The 22,455-nt window shown below is 33.3% G+C and overlaps 3 protein-coding genes across 3 annotated transcripts; all 3 read left to right on the top strand.

Moving 5' to 3' along the window:
- Positions 1-1,071: 1,071 nt before the first annotated feature.
- On the top strand, positions 1,072-4,193 carry LOC113512817 (general odorant-binding protein 72). Its single transcript, XM_026896746.3, has 5 exons — positions 1,072-1,154; positions 2,001-2,076; positions 2,487-2,575; positions 2,920-3,031; positions 4,070-4,193. Exons 1-5 carry the CDS (start codon positions 1,083-1,085, stop codon positions 4,156-4,158), a joined length of 438 nt encoding a protein of 145 aa, XP_026752547.1. The 5' UTR covers positions 1,072-1,082; the 3' UTR covers positions 4,159-4,193.
- A 2,319-nt stretch (positions 4,194-6,512) lies between these two features.
- Positions 6,513-10,903, top strand: LOC113513064 (general odorant-binding protein 72). The gene is made up of 5 exons (XM_026897051.3): positions 6,513-6,834; positions 7,892-7,967; positions 8,918-9,006; positions 10,126-10,237; positions 10,757-10,903. Exons 1-5 carry the CDS (start codon positions 6,778-6,780, stop codon positions 10,843-10,845), a joined length of 423 nt encoding a protein of 140 aa, XP_026752852.2. The 5' UTR covers positions 6,513-6,777; the 3' UTR covers positions 10,846-10,903.
- A 1,071-nt stretch (positions 10,904-11,974) lies between these two features.
- On the top strand, positions 11,975-18,487 carry LOC113513063 (general odorant-binding protein 72). Its single transcript, XM_026897050.3, has 5 exons — positions 11,975-12,134; positions 15,187-15,262; positions 16,377-16,465; positions 17,387-17,498; positions 18,373-18,487. Exons 1-5 carry the CDS (start codon positions 12,078-12,080, stop codon positions 18,459-18,461), a joined length of 423 nt encoding a protein of 140 aa, XP_026752851.2. The 5' UTR covers positions 11,975-12,077; the 3' UTR covers positions 18,462-18,487.
- Positions 18,488-22,455: the final 3,968 nt, after the last annotated feature.

Here is a 22,455-nt window from a genome sequence, read left to right as displayed (position 1 = left end):
CAAGCTGACAGCCCACTTTATGGAAAGTGGTAACCGTCGCCTATAGACAAGAACAGTACTATTGACAACAGAGCATACTGTTTCACCCATGTTACCCCCCATACGTGGTCATTCCTGAGGAATAAGATGTTATGCCTCTGTGTCTTGTAAGTTGTTTAAGAAACATCTAGTAAATTTTCGATGTACATGAGTTTGTTTACATATAGATGTAGGCATAACCTAGTCGCTTTTTTACGAAGAAAAAATATACTTGTATCGATCTCTACACATCGTCCTATATCATGGGCACCCTATTCACACTTATGTAAAATTAATGGTTTCATAATGACTAATTGGTATTTTTTTTAATTGGACCTAACGCGACTATTCATTTCAATGGACTATGTCAGTTATTTTTTTTAAATGCCGTGCAAAAGGAGGAGAATCTCGATTTATTTATTTTTTTGGTTATGTTAGACGATAACGGTTCCGAATTTGAATTAATTTTGACATAGTTAATTTTATACTTTCATGTCGTTTAGAGGTGGTCACGAGTGGACTGATATACTGATAGCAGGGCTGTCAGAAGTTGTTTCTTCTACCCACTTATTCTAGTTTTTACCACGACCAGTATAACCTGATCGAGATAATCTAGGTAAATTATTAGTTTACCTAAATGAACACGTTTATTCCTGTTTTTTATAAATAAAAAACTGTGTAATTCGGAACTCTGAAAATCAAGAGTATTAACCGACTTAAAAAAAAAGTATTTTTCAAATAGAACTGACTTAGGGGTTAACAAACATAAAAAAATGCAGCCGAATTGAGAACCTCTTTTTTTGAAGTCGGTTGTAAATAAGTTATTGTATTTAGTAGACAGATTATTACCAATAATACTTAGGTATAACCTAAGTACATAAGTACAAAGCATTATAAAATATAGTCTAAGAGACTGAATAAATTGATATATAAATGAATATATATTTACAGCTACAATTTGTTCTTGTAATTGCATAGTAATCTGTCATTCACATGTCACACAAGAAACTGTAATAAGACACCATATATAAAGAATCGTGATATTTTTTCCAGAATTACTTAGTATGCATACGAAAAAACTACATTTGTACTGTGCCTTTTTAATACAATTGATTATTTTCGATTTCAGTTATGGGGTAAGTGGAAAGATAATTACAAACAAAAAGATTTTTTTTTCTCATCTATTTCACGTTATTCGTCTTTTTTTTTCTATTATCAGAGAGTATATAAATTAATATGTGCCGTGTAGTCCCGGCATGGTGAAGGCCACCCCTTTCTTTCCTGTGGGTGTCGTAAAAGGCGACTAAAGGAACTTAATGATAGAGGGATGAGCAGTTGCTAACTCGTCTGCCAAGTGTGGCAAACGTGTTTGCCTTAGGGGGGGAAGGGGGTCTATCTTTTGCAGTGGATAGATTGATTGACCAAGGTGAATAGTAAGCTATATCTTTCTTCGACTCCTATAGTTTCTGTATACCAAATTTCATGAGAATTGGTCGAGCCAATAAAACGCTATGAAGTAGCAAAGAACACACTGATATTTATAACATCAGTAAGGATTTTACTATTTACCAGAGGGAGACTATGTACAAAAGTCGATTGCTTGGGTAACTCTGTCCCATTCGTGTTTCTACCGTGAAGCAGTTGTGTTTGCATGGCTGTGTTTCGGTTTGAAGGGTGGGATATAGCGTGAATTTACAGGGTACAGAGGAATAACCTACACCTGTGTCCTCAGGAATGGCAACGCATGGGGAGTATCATAGGCGAAACAGTATACTCTGTTATGTCTATGGTACTGTTCATGTTTATAGGCGACGGTTACCACTTTCCATCAGGTGGGCCGTCAGTGTGTTTGCCATTCTAAGCTGCACAAAAAAGAAACTATTAAAACGCTATGAGGTAACAAACTTGCTCATATTTATAGTGTCTGTAAGGATTTTACTATATATTTATAATACGCTTAAATATAAATAATATAATTTTAGATGACACGACAACAACTCAAGAACTCCGGGAAACTAATGAAAAAGTCATGCATGCCTAAGAACGATGTTACAGAAGGTAAGTTATCCATAAGTTATCCATGTATTCACATTGGATCAAAGTTAAATAAGCTGGAAAAATATCAAATGAGATGTAATAAATACGTTCTATAATATATTAATGCATAAACCAAGTTATTTGTCTTTAGAATTCATAGAATTGTATTATATTTTAGACATTTTGCTTTGCTTATGCTAGTATTTCCCTTGTATTTGAGTAGTTTATTATTGATTAATATTAGTATGTATTATTATTTTTTAATTAGTGTTTTAATTTAATATTATTCATTATGTTGCACCGTCAATTATATTTTCTGTTATTCCTGTCTACGGTCGACTGGTAGATAGCGCCATATTGTGTGAAGTGCGCCATTTTGACTTTCCAAGTATTAAAGATTAATATATAAATGAAGAAATTTTTATTTTCAGAGGAAATTGGTGAAATAGAGCAGGGGAAATTTATAGAGGATCGAAAAGTTATGTGTTACATAGCTTGTGTGTACACCATGAGTCAAGTAGTAAGTAATATATACAGATTATTTATAATTTTCTATCCATTCCCGTGAGTGTCGTAAGAGGCGACTAAGGGAAGCCGAGGGATGGGCAGCAGCGCAAAAGCCTAACTGCGGTTGCCAATCCGTCTACCAAGCGTAGTGTCTACTAGTAAACCCCCTCTTATAAGGGAGCAGTGGACAGTTAACGGCTGATATCTGATGATGATGATTTAATAATTTCACTGCCCTTCAAACTGCATACTATAGCGTAAGAAAACACCTACGCAGACAATTTTTTTAAACTCCTTCTCATATTATTTTTAAAAATAATTTAAATTGTTTATAAGTGAAATTAATTATTCATTCAGATAAAAAATAATAAACTGAACTACGAAGCAGTTCTGAAGCAGGTGGACATGATGTTTCCCGCAGAGATGAAGGATGCTGTGAAGGCTTCTGCTACACATTGCAAGGATATTTGTGAGTTTATAAGTGTATTAATAATCTACCCGAGTGTGGGACCTAAAATACCGTAACACAGGGTAATCTAGTACGAATTCTGTCTGCTTTCAATGGTAAACTATGTATTTTTTTATTTGTAAAATGTAAAAATGAAGTGTCATTGTGGTAAAAATAAAGACTTTTTTATTATTATCTATCTATATTAACGACGGACGTACGGACCGCCCTAGACGGACGTATGTTGACCAAATAGGCGACGTGCTGGAGAAGGGCCAAATTAAAAATACCCGTAACCGGCTAACATGTGTGAAAATGTTGATGAATGCAGAAGAAGCGAAAGAGGTTTGTTTGAATCGAAGCATTTGGCGTTCCATTGTTTCTGCCTACTCTAATGGGAGACAGGCGTGACAGATATGTATGTATGTATGTATATCAACGACAAACCCAAAAAAAAGATATGCTAGACTACCCGCGCTCATATACAAATAAGTTTGCCAACTCTCACGTGAACCATACCGTGATAATGTGGAATGACCTTTCTCGTGACGGGTTTCCTTCATCTTATAACCTCGAATCCTTCAATCGTAGCGTGAAAAAGCACTTAGTAAGCCAGCATAGTGTGGCCAGTCGTTAAGAGTGGAACACTCTCTTTTCGGCTGGTCGTATTCATGGACCATGTCGTCTCTGTGTTCGCTCAAGACGGTGTGGTCACATGTGCTATAACAAAAAAAAATACCTTAACAGGTATTTATGTCAGTACTAGTTTGACCCCACTATGCCTAGATAGAATAGTTGATAATCTCTTATTTCTATTTTGGCCATGTAGGTCCTGGCATGGAATGGGCCACCCCTTCCTTTCCCATGGGTGTCGTAAGAGGTGACTAAGCTAATTTGTGGTAATCGTAAAACATTACCAAAGCCTAACTGCGGTTGGCAAACTGCCCGCTAAGAGTGGCAACTACTGGCAAAACCCTCCCTTATGGGAAAGGCCAATGTTCAGCGGTGGACAGTTGACGGCTGGTATAATAAATAATAATAATAAATCTTCTATTTCAGCAAAGAAGTACAAGGATATATGTGAGGCATCATACTGGACCGCTAAGTGTATGTACGACTTTGACCCGAGCAACTTTGTATTTCCTTGACGTGCTATATAAATAATAAAATATATACAATTCGCTATTGTGTTTACTTTTTATTTATTTTTCACTCCCTTTTGAGTTACATTATTTTTCACATAGACCATCTATCTCTTTTTAGGTCTTTCTTTATCTTCATAGTTGATATAAGTTCATAATTTGTACTTTTCTTAGAACCTTATCTTTATCCATTTTTCTTCATATACTGTCAACAAGATTAACGCTCACTACCAGTATTTAACTAATCTGTAATCGGCGATAGTATATTCATTTATTTTAACATTTATTATATAAGTAGGTAGGTATTATATGTATTTATAGTGTATGTATTTATGTAATATTTTATTATATATTTTAATATTTTATTTAACTGTATATTTGCTTATGTATTAATAGTTGTAGCACTTCAGCTGCCCGCTAATGAAATGCTTTCTCACTGTGCTGGGTTGACTGGAAGAGATCTCTGTCAGAGATAAGGCCACCCTTGCTCACAACATGTATAAATAGATTATTTTATATGTAACTTACAAGTGCAATAAAGAATATATACTTTCAAACTTCCTCTAATAAACCCATTTTTAATATTAGTCATCCATATCATACCACATATCAATTTTATGGTGCCGTAACACTTAATTTCTGGCTGTAGCCCACTCATATATAAACGATATATCTCCTTTGGAAAATACACACTATATCCTGAGGAGATAAAAACGTCGCTACAAAGAATATCTCAAAATTCCTCTCCTTGATAGGAATTAGTATCCAACTTTAAAAAAAGGCGAGCACAAAAGATGATAGAAAGGTCGCAGTGTCACAGGTTTTTCTACCTGAAAAAGCCCGTCTTTTAGTAATAATAATGCCCATTCTTACCTTTGCATCCCAGTTATATGCCATCTTCTTTCGTCCGTCATCTTTGCTGACGCAGCAGTCTAATTAATGATCTTGTAAATTTTCTCTTAAATTTTTTCTTTAAAATTGATTTATTATGTAAGCCGTTTACTGTCCGCTGCTCAACATAGGCCTTCTTTTATTTGCTAATAGTTGCCACCCTGGGTGGGCAGATTGGCAACAGCAGTTAATCTTTGGTGATGTTTCAAGAGGGACTCTGTTGCCTATTTCTCGACTATTAAGTTCCTTTAGTAGTCTCCTATGATACCGACGGGAAAGGATGGGGTGGCCCATTCTATGCCGGGATCACACGGCAAATTAAAATTGGTTGTGATCAAATTAGGTTTGGGTAATGTCCGTAACGCGGAGGGAAAGGGATTGTTAGTAATGGAGACTGAGAATCCCATTGCTAGCAATATACCCAACCAGGTCGACCTCCTCGCGGTTCTCCCTGTAAACTATCATGAGTAATTCCTGATGAATTCATCATGATGGGCTAACTGGCCTGTTTTCATTCTCATCTATCACCCTTCACTGGTGCTGCGCCAGCGTATCCTGTTAGCGCAGGCGGGGTTACCATACCATTTTCACCCATAAAAAAAAAACTGGGGGCTAACCTCTCCATTACTAACAATTCAGTCCCTCCTTAGTAGGCGAGTTGGCAACTGCAATTGGGGTTTTAGAGATGTTTTAAGAGGGACGCTGCTGACCATTCCTCTACTATTATGTTCTTTATGTCGTCTCTTATGACATCCACAGGAAAGGTAGGGGTGGTTTATTCTATGCAGGGACCATAAGCTTACACGAGTACTTATAGATAATTAATCAGCAGTATATTCTATTTTTACACGAGCGGAAAAACTTTCAAAGTAGCAATTTGGTTGTAATTTGTTGTGACAACAACATGGTTATTTGTTCCGCAATTTTGGAGTAGGTCTTTGACGATCAGCGTTGCCTAATGGGATTATTAATTCTCCCCAAATTTCAAATCTTTTTGTTCAATAGTTAATTGTAAAATGTTTTTTTCCCACCAGATTGTTGCGATTTTCTTTACTTTCAAAATTTTTTATTACAAATTTTTGTCCGTTTTCACTACGTTTTATAAAGTAACGATACAAAACTTTTTTCTTCACGTGACGGCGAACGTTCACGTCATGGTGTGAATTTACAGGGTACAGAGGAATAACATCTGAGTCCTCAGAAATGGCAACGTATGGGGGGTATTATGGACGAAACAGTATACTCTGTTATGTCCATGGTACTGCTCATATCTATAGGCAACGGTTACCACTTTCCATCAGGTGGGCCGTCAGCTTGTTTGCCATTCTAAGTTGTAAAAAAAATTTATCAAGTAAAACTTAATTTCATTTTACTTCTATAATTTCTCGAACATAAAAATGTTTACCCAAACATTGTGAAAAATACCCAATCTGGCAACACTGACAGTGACCTTAAACAAAAATGACTTAATAGGTATTGAAGAACGTTTAGTAATATATAATTTACTTCTCGAAATTAGTAGTTTGACAATACTAAATAATAATTAACAAAATTGTTGATATGTATTAAAACTGTGCTTTATGCGATTTTTAAGTATTTTAGTTTTAGAATTATTCGGGAGCGAGAATATTTGTGTTTCAATATCATTTTTATGTTTCTATTCGTAAGTGGTATTAAAACATATATAGATATAGAGATATTTCAGATTATTATAGGGAGGCTTCTCGATCGAGGATGCGTTTTTTTATTCTTCTATGTGTTGTGTTATGTTTTGTTGGAAGTTGTATTGGAGTAAGTATATTTATTTAATATTATATTATAAATAATAGTTTTAATTTTATAATAATAAATGTTTATTATAGATAATTTTATATTTAATAGTATTTGATTGAGTTTGCAACTTAATGATGCAATAAATTAAATTACAAAACATCTGATACTCAGAATATCAAAATACGTGTATATACCAGAGGGAGACTTTGTACAAAAGTCGATTGCTTGGGTATCTCTGCCCTATTCGTGTTTATACCGTGAAGCGGTTGTGTTTGCATGGCTGTGTTTCGGTTTGAAGGGTGGGATATCTGAGGACTCAGATGTTATTCCTCTGTACCCTGTAAATTCACGCCATATCGTATATACGCCTCCAAACCGAAACACAGCTATGCAAACACAACTGCTTCACGGTTGAATTAAGAAAAGATTTTTCGAAATTCGGCTCCTAAGGATGTGTAAATATAAAAGTTGAAGTTTGTATGGATTTTTAACCAATACATACTTGAAATTTACCATAAGTACTTTTAAATACAATCATGGAATGTTAATTTTAGCATTTTTAAAATTTCAACTCCTAAGTGTGTTAAAAGACAGATAAAGTAAAGAGAAATATCCTGAATGACTGACTTATCAATGCACAGCTGAACCTACTAAAGGTAGACATACCAAATCTAGGTAGTAAATTCATTTTTTTAACCTACTTTATAATGAGAAAATATTTTTGATGTCGACCCTAAAGATGTAAAAAAACCTACATTGATTTAAGAGTACAACTAAGGAAGTATAGATAGGAAGTAAGGAAGTAGTAAGAATATTTATTTGCTTAATCTCTTAACTAAAGCAAATACTTGATCGAAATTCCTGGTATAAATTAAGGGAAAAATTAATTTTGATAATATTTTTTTTAAAGTAAATATTTTGTAAAAATTTTGATTACATAAAATCTATTAAATCATTCCATATTTTTTTTTTAATTAAAATCGAATATATGAATTTAAAATTTAAAAACCTAAATTAATAAAGATATAAAGGTTCTATGTAGATACTGAGAATTTAATTTACTTTTTTAACACAGATGACGAGACCACAAGTCAAGAAAACGCTTCAAATTATGAAAAAACAATGCATTAGTAAAGTTGGCGTACCCGAAGGTAAATAAGCTAATTAACAGTTTTGATTTATTTACATTTATTTATATTAATGCTTTTTTATCGTTCTTCTCAAGTAAAATAGAATTTTGTTTAATAAAAAAATACTATTCAAAATTGCTTAAGTTTAAAAACTAAAACGTTATGAATGATTTGCTTATCAAGTATGGCAATCTTGTAATTTCTTGCCAATATTCAAATACAATTTAATATTTTTCAATGTTTTTGACTGATTATTGAAAAAGTACTTTACATACGAACTAAAACATTAAATATTAAATACGTTACATATAAATGTGTCGTTAAAAATTGTGTATTTTTTTTTATACAACTTAGAATGGCAAACAAGCAGACGGTCCACCTGATGGAAAGTGGTAACCATCGCCTATAGACATGAGCAGTACCATGGACATAACAGAGTATACTGTTTCGCCCATGATAGCCCCATGCGTTGCCATTCCTGAGGACTCAGGTGTTATTTCTCTGTACCCAGTAAATTCACACCATATCCCACCCTTCAAACCGAAACACAGCCATGCAAACAGAACTGCTTCACGGTTGAAACGCGAATGGGACAGAGGTACCCAAGCAATCAACTTTTGTACAAAGTCTCCCTCTGGTATTAATATTTTGTTTTGAAATTCTTGACATCATAGTCTAAATTTTCAGTGACAGCATGATTAACGTCCGTCCACTTGCAGTGCACTTTTTAAACAATAAGTGTTTAATAATAATAAACTTTTAATAATAAAAATAATTTTTTTGGTTCTGTTTATCTCAAACGGAAAGGCTATGGCTCTACCCATACAGTTCACGTATATTGTAATGATATTATAAATATATATATTATATGTATAAACATTTGTTTTGGAAAATTAATAGATAGTTGCGATATTGCCGTCCTCCGTTGTGAACTCTTTTCAATTTATGTGAATTAATATTGTTTCTTTCAGATAAAGTAGAAAACATAGAGCAGGGAGTTTTTATAGAGGATCGCTTGGTCATGTGTTATATTGCCTGCGTATACAAAACCCTACAATTGGTAAAGTAAATCGATGTTTTTGCAGTAGACTTCATTTAAAATTAATATTTATTCGTAGGCATAAAAATAGACACAAAGAAGTGAGATAAATACCACTGGACATATTACATGGCTGGGTAGGTCTTGGCATAGACCACCCCTTCCTTTCCCGTGGGTGTCGTAAGAGGCGATTAAGGGAGCTTGTCGACGAGGAATAGGCAGCAGGATCCCTCTTAAAACATTACTAAAAGACAAACTGCGGTTATCAACCTGCCAAGTGCGGCAACTACTGGCAAAACCCTCCTAATGAGAGAGGCTACGTTTAGCAGTGGACAGTTAATGTCTGATACGACAATATTACACAGCTCCATTTAATTTTAAACTAAGCTGAACTTATATAACTATGCTGTTATGATACTTAGAAAACACCCAGATTAATACATATGTATGAATTGAACTCTAATATCGAGAATAGTGGTTTAGACCGATTTTTTTAAATGGATGATAATGGAATGGTATCCCCAACCGCGCTATCGGTATACCATACACCGGCGGGGCACCAGTGAAGGATGATAGGTGAGGATGAAGCAGGTCAGTTAGCCTATCGTGACGAATTCAACAAGAATTGTTCACGATGGTTTCCAGGGGGAACCACGTGGAGGTCGACCTAATAAGGGCCATATTGGGCTGTCAAACTCCATTGCTAACAATCCCTTTCCCGCCTATTAGACCGATTAAAATTTAAATTAGAAATCTTTTCTCTTGTTCTATATATTTGTTTATATCATCCTAGCATAGCATCGTATAGCTTAGCATAGCATAGCCTAGCATATAGCTAGTTAGCAAGCGGTTGATCGATTTTGAATGAATGAATGAAAACTCTTCAAAGAATGATACATATTACAAAGATTAATATAATATGTGTACAAAACAATTATAAATAATTTAATTACAAAAGCAAGATAATATTTAAATAAAGAGGCCATAATTAATGCGTTTTTTTAAATATTAATGCAAGACATTCAGCTAATCAAATAAATCAATAATCAAACATGATTACAATTTATTATTTTTTTGTTTAGAGATATTTCATCCTTTATTTATTATTATCATTATTTATTTATTATGATTTATTTTCAGGTTAAAAACAACAAACTAGACAGAGATCTAGTGGTGAAACAAATCGACGCTCTGTATCCACCAGAATTGAAGGAAGGCACGAAAAAAGGTGTGGATAAATGCATACATACACGTAAGTTATTTATTATTAAAAATATGGTTGTTTAGTTCTATTATAGATACCTAATATAATTATTTACTTTTATATCTCTATTTTTTATATAAAATACAAAAAGATATCACAATAGGTTACTAGGGTATTATAAATTATATCATAATAATGCAAGACAAGTAAAACTAAAATAAAAATAAGACTATACCGAACTGTCTTGTCAGTGTCATTGTAATACGCTAATTTCTTCTTTTTACGAAATAAAATTCTACTCAACGTTGCCACGTCTATTTATTCATAAATATTTAATAAATTTAAAAATCATTTATTTAAAGTGTAATAAAATTAAAAGTGTAATAATCTTAAAATTATTAATTTACTTTTAATAAATTATTACTATTAATTAATGACAAATTAGTTAATTTATGTAAACTAATTAAATTTAATAATTAATAACTAATTAGTCATTTAATTTTAATTATGCACACACTAGTTTTCAAATTTATTCATATATTGAAATTATTTTTTTATTTCTTTCAGAGGACAACTACAGTGATTTATGTGAGGCTACGTTTTATGGAGCAAAATGTTTGTACGAATTTGATCCACCGAACTTCATATTCGCTTGATGAATTTGTCGAATTATACATATACTTATTGTGATAAATATATATAATTACTTTCTTATATTAGTTTATTACTATATTAATTTCCTATAATAGATATCCACTAAGTTTAGAGGCACTAAACTAATTAAAAAAATATTTTTGTTTGTAATGGTTAAATGTAAACAAAAATGAATGAATCGATTTACAAAGTTCTTTTTTATTTATTTATTCTTTATTGTACACAAAAAAATATGACATATTATATATATAAAATAAAGATGTACAATAGGCGAGCTTAACTCTGTAAGAGTTCTCTTCCAGCAAACCCTGAGTGGAAAGGAGCATTAATTATTTATTAGCGGGCAGTATGCGTACAATAATAGGAGGAAACATTATTGATGTTTCTATTAAAAAATATGAAATATGTTGACTATATAAGTAACTCATACAATTAAAATTAAAATAAATACATATCTGTATACAATAATACATATACATATATACATAGACATAAAATATCTCTTTACATACAAAATAGGTACATATACATACATAGACATAATAAGTTTAATTTTCATCTTTAAAATTTATATAATGAACGAAAAACATGTGCTGTATTTAATGTAGTATTTTTTTTTTAATATTTAATATTTTTTAGGTAGTTAACCATGCGAACTTGGGGCAGCTTATTAAGTAAATAGAGAGTATATGACTTAATTATTTAATGATAAAAATAAAATAAAAATTAAATAGAGTGTTCATCAATTAAACTGTTTTTTTTTTAATAATACATAATGATAATGTAACTTTTTACAGGCGAAAGAATTTTTGCTTGCGTAGTTTTTGGGTTTATGCAATACACATATATATACAAAAAATGGAATATTACCTTTTTATAATATTATTACAGATAAATCTTTTACATGAATAAAATCATATTACGTTGACCCCAAATAATTGGGATAAGGGCAAGAAGATAATAATGGTACAGATATAAACAAACTACTAAATGCTTATCAAGGAAACAATTAGAAGTTGGTACATTCTCATGTAATTGTAAACAATTGACGTAAATTAGATATTACAATGAAAATCGTGTGTCAACGAGTGAAATAAACCATGTTTTACTTTTAAAATACACACTTGGGTATGCAATTAAAAACAGGAAAGACTTTATATGGAACCGATAGGACGAACAGAGGGCAGTGTATTTGTTTTACTCGGAAAAAAAAATAAACGAGTTTTTGTTAAAAATGAATTGGAAATTATTATGTTGGTTCACGCTTGGAATTTTCGTGGATGTTGAATCTGTAAGTATATACTTATCAACATATATATTATATTATAAGATATTTTAAAGTAACTAAAAATTTTAGAAATAAAAGCAAAGCCGTTTATCAAAAAAAAAAATACAGTCACAAATAATATAAACAGCTTTTATAGTCCGTTTCAATATAATTTAATAAACAAATAATTAATTATTTTATAATATTTAGAAATACTGATTAAGATAAAAGAATGTAATTTATGCTTGAATGCTAATTTGCTTGAAGCAGGTGTAAAGTCAAAAGCTTAGATCGTATAGATAGTGTCTCCATACAAATGCTTCAAGAAAACCGGGTCAACTTTTTTATACACTTTTGCGTGATAAATAGTTATAAGTGATTCCTTTATGACTTCTATATTTACTTTGTCTGATAAATTCTGTATCTTTTTAATGCGAAAAAAATCATTTTATTTATTAAAAAAATAAATATAAATACGTCAATATACATTGTGTGCGTAAGTACATAGAACATTAATAAAAAAACAAGTCAGCTGATTTGACATTTAGCTGACAAAAAGTTGATCTGATTTTTTAGGTTCGATACTTTATCTATATAATCTAAGGTCTAAATTTTATATGCATGTAATTTGTAGTAAATGTTGTGTACGCCTGCTATAGGTATGCATATCAGCATACTACACAAAAAAAAATTAATTTATGTATAATATGTATACTTTTGGTGTGCTTAATTCGAAATAAATAAATAAATAAGGTCAAAGGGTAAAGCATTCCAGTGCTTGATAATTTGAATGGCAAAAGAATTAGAGGAAAAGTTAGTATAATGGACAGGAACATGTAGCAAAAGATTTCTAGAAGATCGAAGACAAATTATTATTAAGTTCTATTGAAATTGACTACAAACAGAAGTTATAAATACAGATTAAATTATCACTACGTTAAGCAGTCTCTTAAATATTTATATAAAATAATATACATAACGATAACGTGTTGTAATTGTATATATAACTTACATGTATATAATTAACTTAATAGTTAACTTTAAGTAAGTTAACTAGATAATGGGACCGATTCTGAGTAGTCATTTCTGTCAACTTATCTCTTTATATTATCATCTCATTTTTAACTTGATATTTTAATTTGTTACTTTCGAGAAATTAGTATTTTACAGACTCACCAGAGGGAGACTTTGTACAACAAAGGGTGGATATGGCGTGAATTTACTGGGTACAGAGGAATAACACCTGAGTCCTCAGGAATGGCAACGCATGAAGGTTATCATGGGCGAAACAGTATACTCTGTTATGTGCATGGCACTGCTCATGTCTAGTGGCGACGGTTACCACTTTCCATCAGGTGGGCCGTCAGCTTGTTTGCCATTCTAAGTAGTATAAAAAAAAACAGACTCATAAATCAAATATATAGTAATACTTAAATGTATTAGAAATTTAATTTATATTTGTATTTAGAATAAAGATTTTTGCTGTGATACCAAATTTTTTTATTTTAGAGATAAGTGTAATTTCTCTAAAGCTCTCTAAAGAAATGATGCTTCGATATTGGCCGCAATTATAAACTACGTATTTGTGAAGGTCCCAATTTTAGATTATATAGATAGAGTATCTCCGTACAAATCCTTCGAGAAAAGCGGGTCAATTTTTTTAATACAATTTTGTGTGATATATAGTTATGAGTATACCTATAACTTATAATTTCTATATTTATTTTGTTTTACAATTTTTGCATCTTTTTAATGCATAAAAGCACATTTTATTTGTTCAATAATTCAATACAGATACGTTAAGATACATTGTGTGCGTAAGTATATAGAACACTGACTAAAAAACGAGTCAGCTAATTTGACAATCAACTGACAAAAAATTTACCCGTTTTTGAGATTCGATACTCTATTTATATAATCTAAGGTCCCAATATAATTTACGTTACTATTTCTTACGGTTTAGTTACGTACATCAGGCTCATGTATATATGATTGTATTTGGGCAAAAATGTCGTTTAAAATTAACACTATAATTTAACTATTTTAATTTCTAAATTATATTCACAGTGTAAGTAACACTACTATAGATACTGCTCTTATGAATAAAACTGGTAAGTCAATCTATGCAACCATCTATAACTATAGCATTATTAAAATGAACATTAAAGTATTGTACAATAATGTTTACCTCTGTTCAAATATCAATATCTATAGAAATTGTAGAAGAACTAGCTATCGCATAGTGTAACGTTTTCATATCCTATAATCAAAGGCAATGAAGTGATTGCATAGATTTGATTTCGTATAATAGTTTTCAATTCGAAGTGACCGTGCTAATGTATCTATTACTATTTGTTACAAGCATTTGAATTTGGAATTAATTCTTTGCGCGCTAAAATGTATGTTCAATAATTGTACATTTTGGCGCGTAATTATGACTAACATGGCCGTAGGATTATTCTTATTCTATGTAACGTAATTGAGCTCTATTGGTAGATAGTGTTAATAGGTATTAAACAATAATAATATTTATTTAATCAGACAAAATGAGGTCCATTTTGTTAGTTATAAATTGACTTAACCTATGTTAGTAAATGAGCGATCATGACGCTCTTGCATTGATAACTTGTTCAACCCAACATTCTAGGGTGGGACAGTCTTTTTACCAGCAATTGTTTTCAGGACACTGTTTGAGCTAACACGTACCCTACCCAACAGCGAAACAATTCGTTTGCGCCATATTGCGTAAAAAATATCCGTACGCTCTCGTGCAAACATGTGTGACGCACTACAGCGACGGGGTAGCCCCAACAGTGCCCTGAAGGCATTATTATATTGGACTCGTAGAGCATTGCTACTCGTGTAGAACACCTGACAAAAAGCTTTAAACAGGTTTATTTATAATAATTATTATGGATTAAAAATAATTATGGAAAAAAAGTTAAAAGTAATTAAGGTTAAAATATATTTTCCCCCGTTTAGGGGTATAAGACACTTTTCAAGCTGGTGTGGTATAAATTAGGTATTTTATTATTATCATAGTCACTAGAACAGTATTATGTTATTTGTTTTACAGTTAACCAAGCAACAGTTGAGGAATACAGCGAAAACATTAAGAAAATCTTGTATGGGCAAAACCCAAGTTGCAGAGGGTATGTAGGTGAAAATCCTCAATTTATTTTTATCCAAAAAAAAATTATTTTTTTATATTTAAATACTCGCTTATAGTACATGGAATATGTTTTATTCAGATTTTTATTTTACCAGAAGGAGACTTTGTATAAAAGTCGTTTGCTTGGGTACCTCTGTCCCATTCGGGTTTCTACTGTGAAGCAGTTGTGTTTGCATTGCTGTGTTTCGGTTTGAAGGGCGGGATATGGCGTGAATTTACTGGGTACGGAGGAATAACACCTAAGTCCTCAGGAATGGCAACGCATGGGGGGTATCATGGGCGAAACAGTATACTCTGTTATGTCCATGGTACTGCTCATGTCTATAGGCGACTGTTACCACTTTCCATCAGGTGGGCCGTCAGCTTGTTTGCCATTCTAAGTTGAATAAAAAAAAAGTTAAAGGCTGACATGATGATGATGATATAATACTATAATTTGTTTTTGTATTTTATTTTATACACCCAATTATTATTATTATTCAGAGACGGGCTTTCACAACCAGCAAAATTTATAACCCTCTGACCTCTGTGATCTTTGGTGCTTGCCCTTTTTCAAAGTTCGCTGCTAATTCCTGTCAGTGATAGGAATTTAAAGATGTTTTTGTGTTTATGATGCAGTGATGTATTTCATCTCCTCAGGATATAAAGTGTATCCTCTAAAGGAGATTACCAGTAGATTATATTAGTTTTAAAATATTTCAGGTATATAAATAACTTTTAAAAATACATACATACATACATATCTGTCACGCCTGTCTCCCATTAGGGTAGGCAGAAACGATGGAACGCGAAATGCTTCGATTCAAACAAACCTCTTTCGCTTCTTCTACATTCATCAATCTTTTCACACACGCTCGCCGGTTACGGGTTCTTTTAATTTGGCCCTTCTTAAGCACGTCGCCTATTTAGTCGGCATACGTCCGTCTAGGTCGGTCCCTACCGACATCTCCATTCATTCTTGCTCCATAAATCTCTTTCGTTACTTTTAAAAATATGTCTATGAATTTACTTACTTATTTACTTACATTACTTCTATTTTTTTTTCAATTTTTTTTTTCAGTTAAATGAAATTTAAATAACAATTATAATTGCAGATTTAATCAAAGATATAGAAAAAGGAATATTTATCGAAGACAGAGACGTTATGTGCTACATGGCCTGCATTTATCAAATGACGCAAGTTGTGAGTATAGTGGGAAATTGTAGTTGCTATAACTAGTAGAGGTGGACAATATATAGCAATAGGGGGGAAAGGGATTGTTAGTAATGGAGACTGAGAATCCCATTGCTAGCAATATACCCAACCAGGTCGACCTCGCGGTTCTCCTTGTAAACTATCATGGTTAATTCCTGATGAATTCATCATGATGGCCTAACTGGCCTGTTTTCATACTCATCTATCACCCTTCACTGGGGCTCCACCAGCGTATCCCGTTAGCGCAGGCGGGGTTACCATACCATTTTCACCCATAAAAAAAAATAGTAATAGGTACTTATATATTTTAGTTACAATATTTATACACTGGTCTCATAACGAATACGTTAAAAGTCTGTTAACAACCTTTAAACATATTTAAAAATAGACTACGCCCCAATATGGGCGATATCGAAATGGGCGATGACCTTTTTTCTGCCATCAATGTCCAGAGGATATCGAGGTCTAGTTATCGAATCGGTATCCATGTTATCCATGCCTATCCGGGTGGGCTGTGCCTACCCCAAATGCCTAACAATTTTCTGATACCCACCCATGAAATTTCAATTATGGGTAAAGACATGTCTAAGAGTACATATGCGCCAACTTTAGTTAAGAATTATCTTCCAGGGCAGGCCTGAGGCCAGGCCCGCCTAAATATATATTTTTTTATATTTTTTTTTATACGACTTAGAATGGCAAACAAGCACGTGATGAAAAGTGGTAACCGTCGCCTATAGACATGAGCAGTACCATGGACATAACAGAGTATACTGTTTCGCTCATGATACCCCCCATACGTTGCCATTCCTGAGGACTCAGGTGTTATTCCCCTGTGCCCTGTAAATTTAAATATATTATTTTATTCTTTTTTATCTAAAGAAAATAACTAAAACTATTAGGTTTTAGGTAAAAAATAACAAATTGAATTATGAGGCATCGATAAAGCAAGTAGATCTAATGTATCCAGCTGAATTGAAGGAGGGCCTGAAAAAATCTATTGAGAAATGTAAGGATGTGGGTAAGTACTGGATATAATTGTAGTATAGCAAATATCTACCATTAGCTATGTGGTCCCGGCATAGAATGTGCCACACCTTCCATTTCCGTGGGTGTCGTAAGAAGCGACTAAGGGAGGGCTTTTTTATGGAGATAAATGGTATGGTAACCCCGCCTGCGCTAACGGGATACGCTGGCGGAGCACCAGTGAAGGGTGATAGATGAGAATGAAATTAGGCCAGTTAGCCCACCATGATGAATTCATCAGGAATTAGCCATGATAGTTTCCAGGAGGAACCACGTGGAGATCGGCCTGGTTGGGTATATTGCTAGCAATGGGATTCTTAGTCTCCATTACCAACAATCCTTTGCCCCCTACTAAGGGAGGGCTAGGGATGGGCAGCAGTGTCCCATTTAAAACATCACTAAAGTTTAACTGCGATTATAAACTCGCCTGTCATGTATGGCAACAATTGGCAAATTTATAAATACAATAATTCTATGATTAGTGTCTTGATTCATACGAACTTTATTTTTTTTTGTAATAAAGTGCAACACCAAAGAAGACAATTTCGATTCCCTTGACTGCGAATATAATAAAAAAAAAAAAAAAAACATTAACACCAATTTTTTTTCTATTCTTTTATCTTAATTAGCTATTATTTCTTTTTTTGTTTCCATCCGTTTACAATTTCTATCAACCATTCAATAGTTGACTGAAAGAAGTCCACCATTGTACTAGTATTTTTCTTAAGAACATTGTATGTTATAATTTAAGATTTTACAGTACAATAAAGTGTTACAAACAAGTTTTTTGAAAAAACTATATTTCATACATACATAAATACTTCCTACACACTTTTATTATGTACCTACTGTATGTTTTTTATTTGCAGCCAAAAAGTACAAGGATATTTGCGAGGCATCGTTTTGGACGACGAAATGTGTTTACGAAGATAACCCCAAGGATTTCATATTCGCTTAACACACAAATAAATTGTATTAAATCTACTATTTTTGTATCATTTTCGAACCTATATTGTGTATGTGTTTTGTTTTTAAACGCTTTTCAAAATTATTAAATATCAGAGTACCATTGTCTTCATGCATTGATTTTCCATTGTAAGGACTTTTTTTAATGAGTGAAAATGAAATAGTTCTTGTCTACGCTGTCGGTATACACTGACGAGGCACCAGAGGGAAACCTTGTACAAAAGTCGTTTGCTTGGGTACCTCTGTCCCATTCGTGTTTCAACCGTAAAGCAGTTGTGTTTGCATGGCTGAATTTGGATTTGAAGGGTGTGATATGGCGTGAATTTACAGGGTACAGAAGAATAACATCTGAGTCTTTAGGAATGGCAACGCGGGGGGGGGGGGGGTATCATGGGCGAAACAGTATACTCTGTTATGCCCATGGTAATGTCTATAGGCGACGATTACCACTTTCCATTAGGCGGGTCGTCAGCTTGTTTGCTAAGTTGTATAAGAAAACCAGTGAGGGATGATAGGTGGGAATTAAGCAGATCAGTCAGGCCTATTTGTGATGAATTTGACAATTATTAACGTTGTTTTCTAGAGGAAACTGCGTGGAGGTTGAATGGATATGGTATATTGTAAGCAGTGGGGTAGGTTTTTTTTTATGGGTGAAAATGGTATGGTAACCCCGCCTGCGCTAACGGGATACGCTGGCGGAGTACCAGTGAAGGGTGATAGATGAGAATGAAAACAGGCCAGTTAGTCCATCATGATGAATTTATCAGGAATTAACCATGATAGTTTCCAGGGGGAACCGTGAGGAGGACGACCTAGTTGGGTATATTGCTAGCAATGGGATTCTCAGTCTCCATTACTAACAATCCCTTTCCCCCCGCAATGAGGTAGTTAGACCCTATCATTAAGAATTCCTAGGTCTAAGATGTTTCCGTAGATACCTTATAGGTCCCGGTATAGAATAGGCCACCCCTTCCTTTCCCGTGGATGTCGTAAGAGGCGATTATGTGAGCTTACGCTGGGGGGATGGGCAGCAGCGTCTCTCTTAAAACATCACCAAAATCCAAACTGCGATTGCCAACCCACCTGCCAAGCATGGGAATTACTGGAAAAACACCCTCTTATGAGGGAGGCTATGTCCAGCAGTGGACAGTAAATGGCTGATATAATAATATCATTTGTAATTTTAGTATTAAATTCTACTCTCTAACTTAAAACCCTAAACACAGCCATGAAAGCATGGCTATTTATTATTAAAACAGAAGTGATTTTTTTATAACAACACAGGGGGCAAACGAGCATGCGGCTCACCTGATGGTAAGTGACTACCGCCGCCCATGATCACCCACAACACCAACGGCATTGCAGGTGTGCTGCCGGCCTTTTAAAAAGGAATATGCTCTTATCTTGAAGGTTATGATGTCGTATCTGTTCTTCAGTGATATTCATCATAGTGTGCCCACCTCGGAATCGTTTGATGCCCACCTCAAGGTACAGACGAAGCTTTGCAAGGACATGTCATGTCTAGAGTACATATTGAGTGTTTTGTAAAAGGATAGAGTACTGGAAAATAATTATTAAAATAATTAAAACAGTTGAAGGACAGCTTGATTGTACAAAGTCCTCTTCAGCTATTTTGATAAACAGATTCAAAGTCCACAATTGTTATTTGTATAGGAAATGTTTTTACTATTTTTAATATGAGTAAATAAAACTTCCATAAATGCAGTGTAAAAACAATATGGGTTTACGTCAGAAAAAAAACGGTCAAGCGCGAGACCGATTTCTACACCGTGGGTTTTGTATTGTTGGAAAACAATAAAAATATAAATTGCAATTACAACTTTTTTACTTCTGCTATGTAAGATATTAGAATTAAATTTTCAACAACATGTGGGATCTATACAGATTTTCTACCTACTTAAAAAAAAGAGGTTATAATATAATATATAATTCAGAAAATTAAACCAACATGGAAAATTTTATGTTTGGAAGAATATCTTTGTACAAAAGTCGATTGCTTGGGCATCTCTGTCCCATTCGTGTTTCAACCGTGAAGCAGTTGTGTTTGCATGGCTGTGTTTCGGTTGAAGGGTGGGATATGGCGTGAATTTACTGGGTACAGAGGAATAGCACCTGAGTCCTCAGGAATGGCAACGCATGGGGGGTATCATTGGCGAAACAGTATACTCTGTTATGTCCATGGTACTGCTCATGTCTATAGGCGACAGTTATCACTTTCCATCAAGTGGGCCATCAGCTTGTTTGCCATTCTAAGTTGTATAAAAAAAATATACATACAGGTAATTGCTCCCATAGAAATTTTATCAAAATCGGTACAGTGATATAGTTTATAGATCAAAATAACTGGTTTTGATACAAATTGAAGTCGGTTTTTTTGTGGGACACCATCTTTGATTATTAGTTACTATGGAAAATGGTTATACATTCTTATAACAGACAGTAGCTCAATTTATATAAAAACTTACCATATTGCTACTAGAATATTTATTACGATGCCAAAAAACATATTTATTAATAAAGAAATAAATAGATATGTTCAGCTTTTTAAAATATCATGTAATGTTGTTTTTTTAACTTTTTTCAACATAGATTTACCAATTTCGAACATATTTAGTGTCAGTAAATAACACGCAAAGTACAGTAGCGACATCTATTTGTCTGTTGATAAATAGATGTCGCCAGGTACTTCTACTTTGTAATTTTTTTCAATGGATGATAATGGAATGGTATCCCCGCCTGCGCTAACGGTATACGCTGGCGGGGTACCAGTGAGGGATGATACGTGAAAATGAAGCAGGTCAGTTAGCCCATCGTGAGGAATTTTACAACAAATTAGTCACGATGGTTTCCAGGGGGAACCGCGTGGAGGTCGACCTGATAGGGTACATTGATGGCAATGTGGATTTACCTCCCCATTACTAACAATCCTTTCCCCCTCTACTTTGTCATTAGAGTACTAATAAAGTACTTAAAATAAATACTTAATGACAATTTAATCTTAAACAGTTTTGGATAAAAGAGATTTACAAGGTCAAAATAATAAACACTGTTTTTCCTTGCTACGGAACCCTAAAATCAATTTGGTATCTACTTATTTTTTACAATGTAATAACAAATATAAAACAATGTCTGTGATTGGTTTTTATTAGCTACCGGTGATTCATTGCTGAGCTGTAATCATATTATGATGTGAATTAGTTGTTGTTGTCTAGTTTCTAACAGCATTAGGTCGTTTGTTATCGATGGTCGACATTAATATATATATATATATCATAGGGATATTTTTATATCAATGTACTTAATATAGTAAACAAGTTTAATGGTAATTTGATGTAGTAAAATTCTATATAAATTAGTAGTATAAAAATACGATGGTGTTACACAAAATGATATATATATATATATATATATATATATATATATATATATATATATATATATATATATATATATATATATATATATATATATATATATATATATATGATAGATGTACATATATAGCAATATAGAATATAGAATGGCAAATAAGCTGATGGCCCACCTGATGTAAAGTGGTAACCGTTGCCTATAGACATGAGCAGTATCATAGACATAACAGAGTATACTGTTTCTCCCATGATACCCCTTCTCTCATGATACCTCCCTTGTGTTACCATTCCTGAGGACTCAGGTGTTATTCCTCTGTACCGTATAAATTCACTACCATACCCCACCCTTCAAACCGAAACACAGCCATGCAAACACAACTGCTTCACGGTAGAAACACGAAAGGAACAGAGGTACCCAAGCAATCGACTTTTGAACAAAATCTCTCTCTGGTACGTTCTAGATGAAGTATAAATTCGCTGATTCGCAGTACAGTACAGTTTGTGCACGGTCATTCCTTGGCCCATTCGACGATACCTAACTAGTCACTCTATGTAATTATCTATGCCTCATAATTGTACTCACAGAGCATGGTT

The sequence above is a fragment of the Galleria mellonella genome, unplaced genomic scaffold (assembly GCF_026898425.1).
Source record: "Galleria mellonella isolate WM207_F2 unplaced genomic scaffold, CSIRO_AGI_GalMel_v1 utg21, whole genome shotgun sequence".
Taxonomy (NCBI): domain Eukaryota; kingdom Metazoa; phylum Arthropoda; class Insecta; order Lepidoptera; family Pyralidae; genus Galleria; species Galleria mellonella.
This window is presented reverse-complemented; position numbering and strand designations above follow the sequence as displayed.

Coding starts and splice junctions, on each gene's coding strand:
- LOC113513063 (XM_026897050.3), top strand. CDS start 12,078: ATGAATTGGAAATTATTATGTTGGTTCACGCTTGGAATTTTCGTGGAT. Junction 15,263..16,376: donor CAAAACCCAAGTTGCAGAGG/GTATGTAGGTGA, acceptor TTATAATTGCAG/ATTTAATCAAAGATATAGAA. Junction 17,499..18,372: donor TGAGAAATGTAAGGATGTGG/GTAAGTACTGGA, acceptor TTTTATTTGCAG/CCAAAAAGTACAAGGATATT.
- LOC113512817 (XM_026896746.3), top strand. CDS start 1,083: ATGCATACGAAAAAACTACATTTGTACTGTGCCTTTTTAATACAATTG. Junction 1,155..2,000: donor TTTTCGATTTCAGTTATGGG/GTAAGTGGAAAG, acceptor ATATAATTTTAG/ATGACACGACAACAACTCAA. Junction 2,077..2,486: donor TAAGAACGATGTTACAGAAG/GTAAGTTATCCA, acceptor TTTTATTTTCAG/AGGAAATTGGTGAAATAGAG.
- LOC113513064 (XM_026897051.3), top strand. CDS start 6,778: ATGCGTTTTTTTATTCTTCTATGTGTTGTGTTATGTTTTGTTGGAAGT. Junction 6,835..7,891: donor TTGTTGGAAGTTGTATTGGA/GTAAGTATATTT, acceptor TTTTTAACACAG/ATGACGAGACCACAAGTCAA. Junction 7,968..8,917: donor TAAAGTTGGCGTACCCGAAG/GTAAATAAGCTA, acceptor TGTTTCTTTCAG/ATAAAGTAGAAAACATAGAG.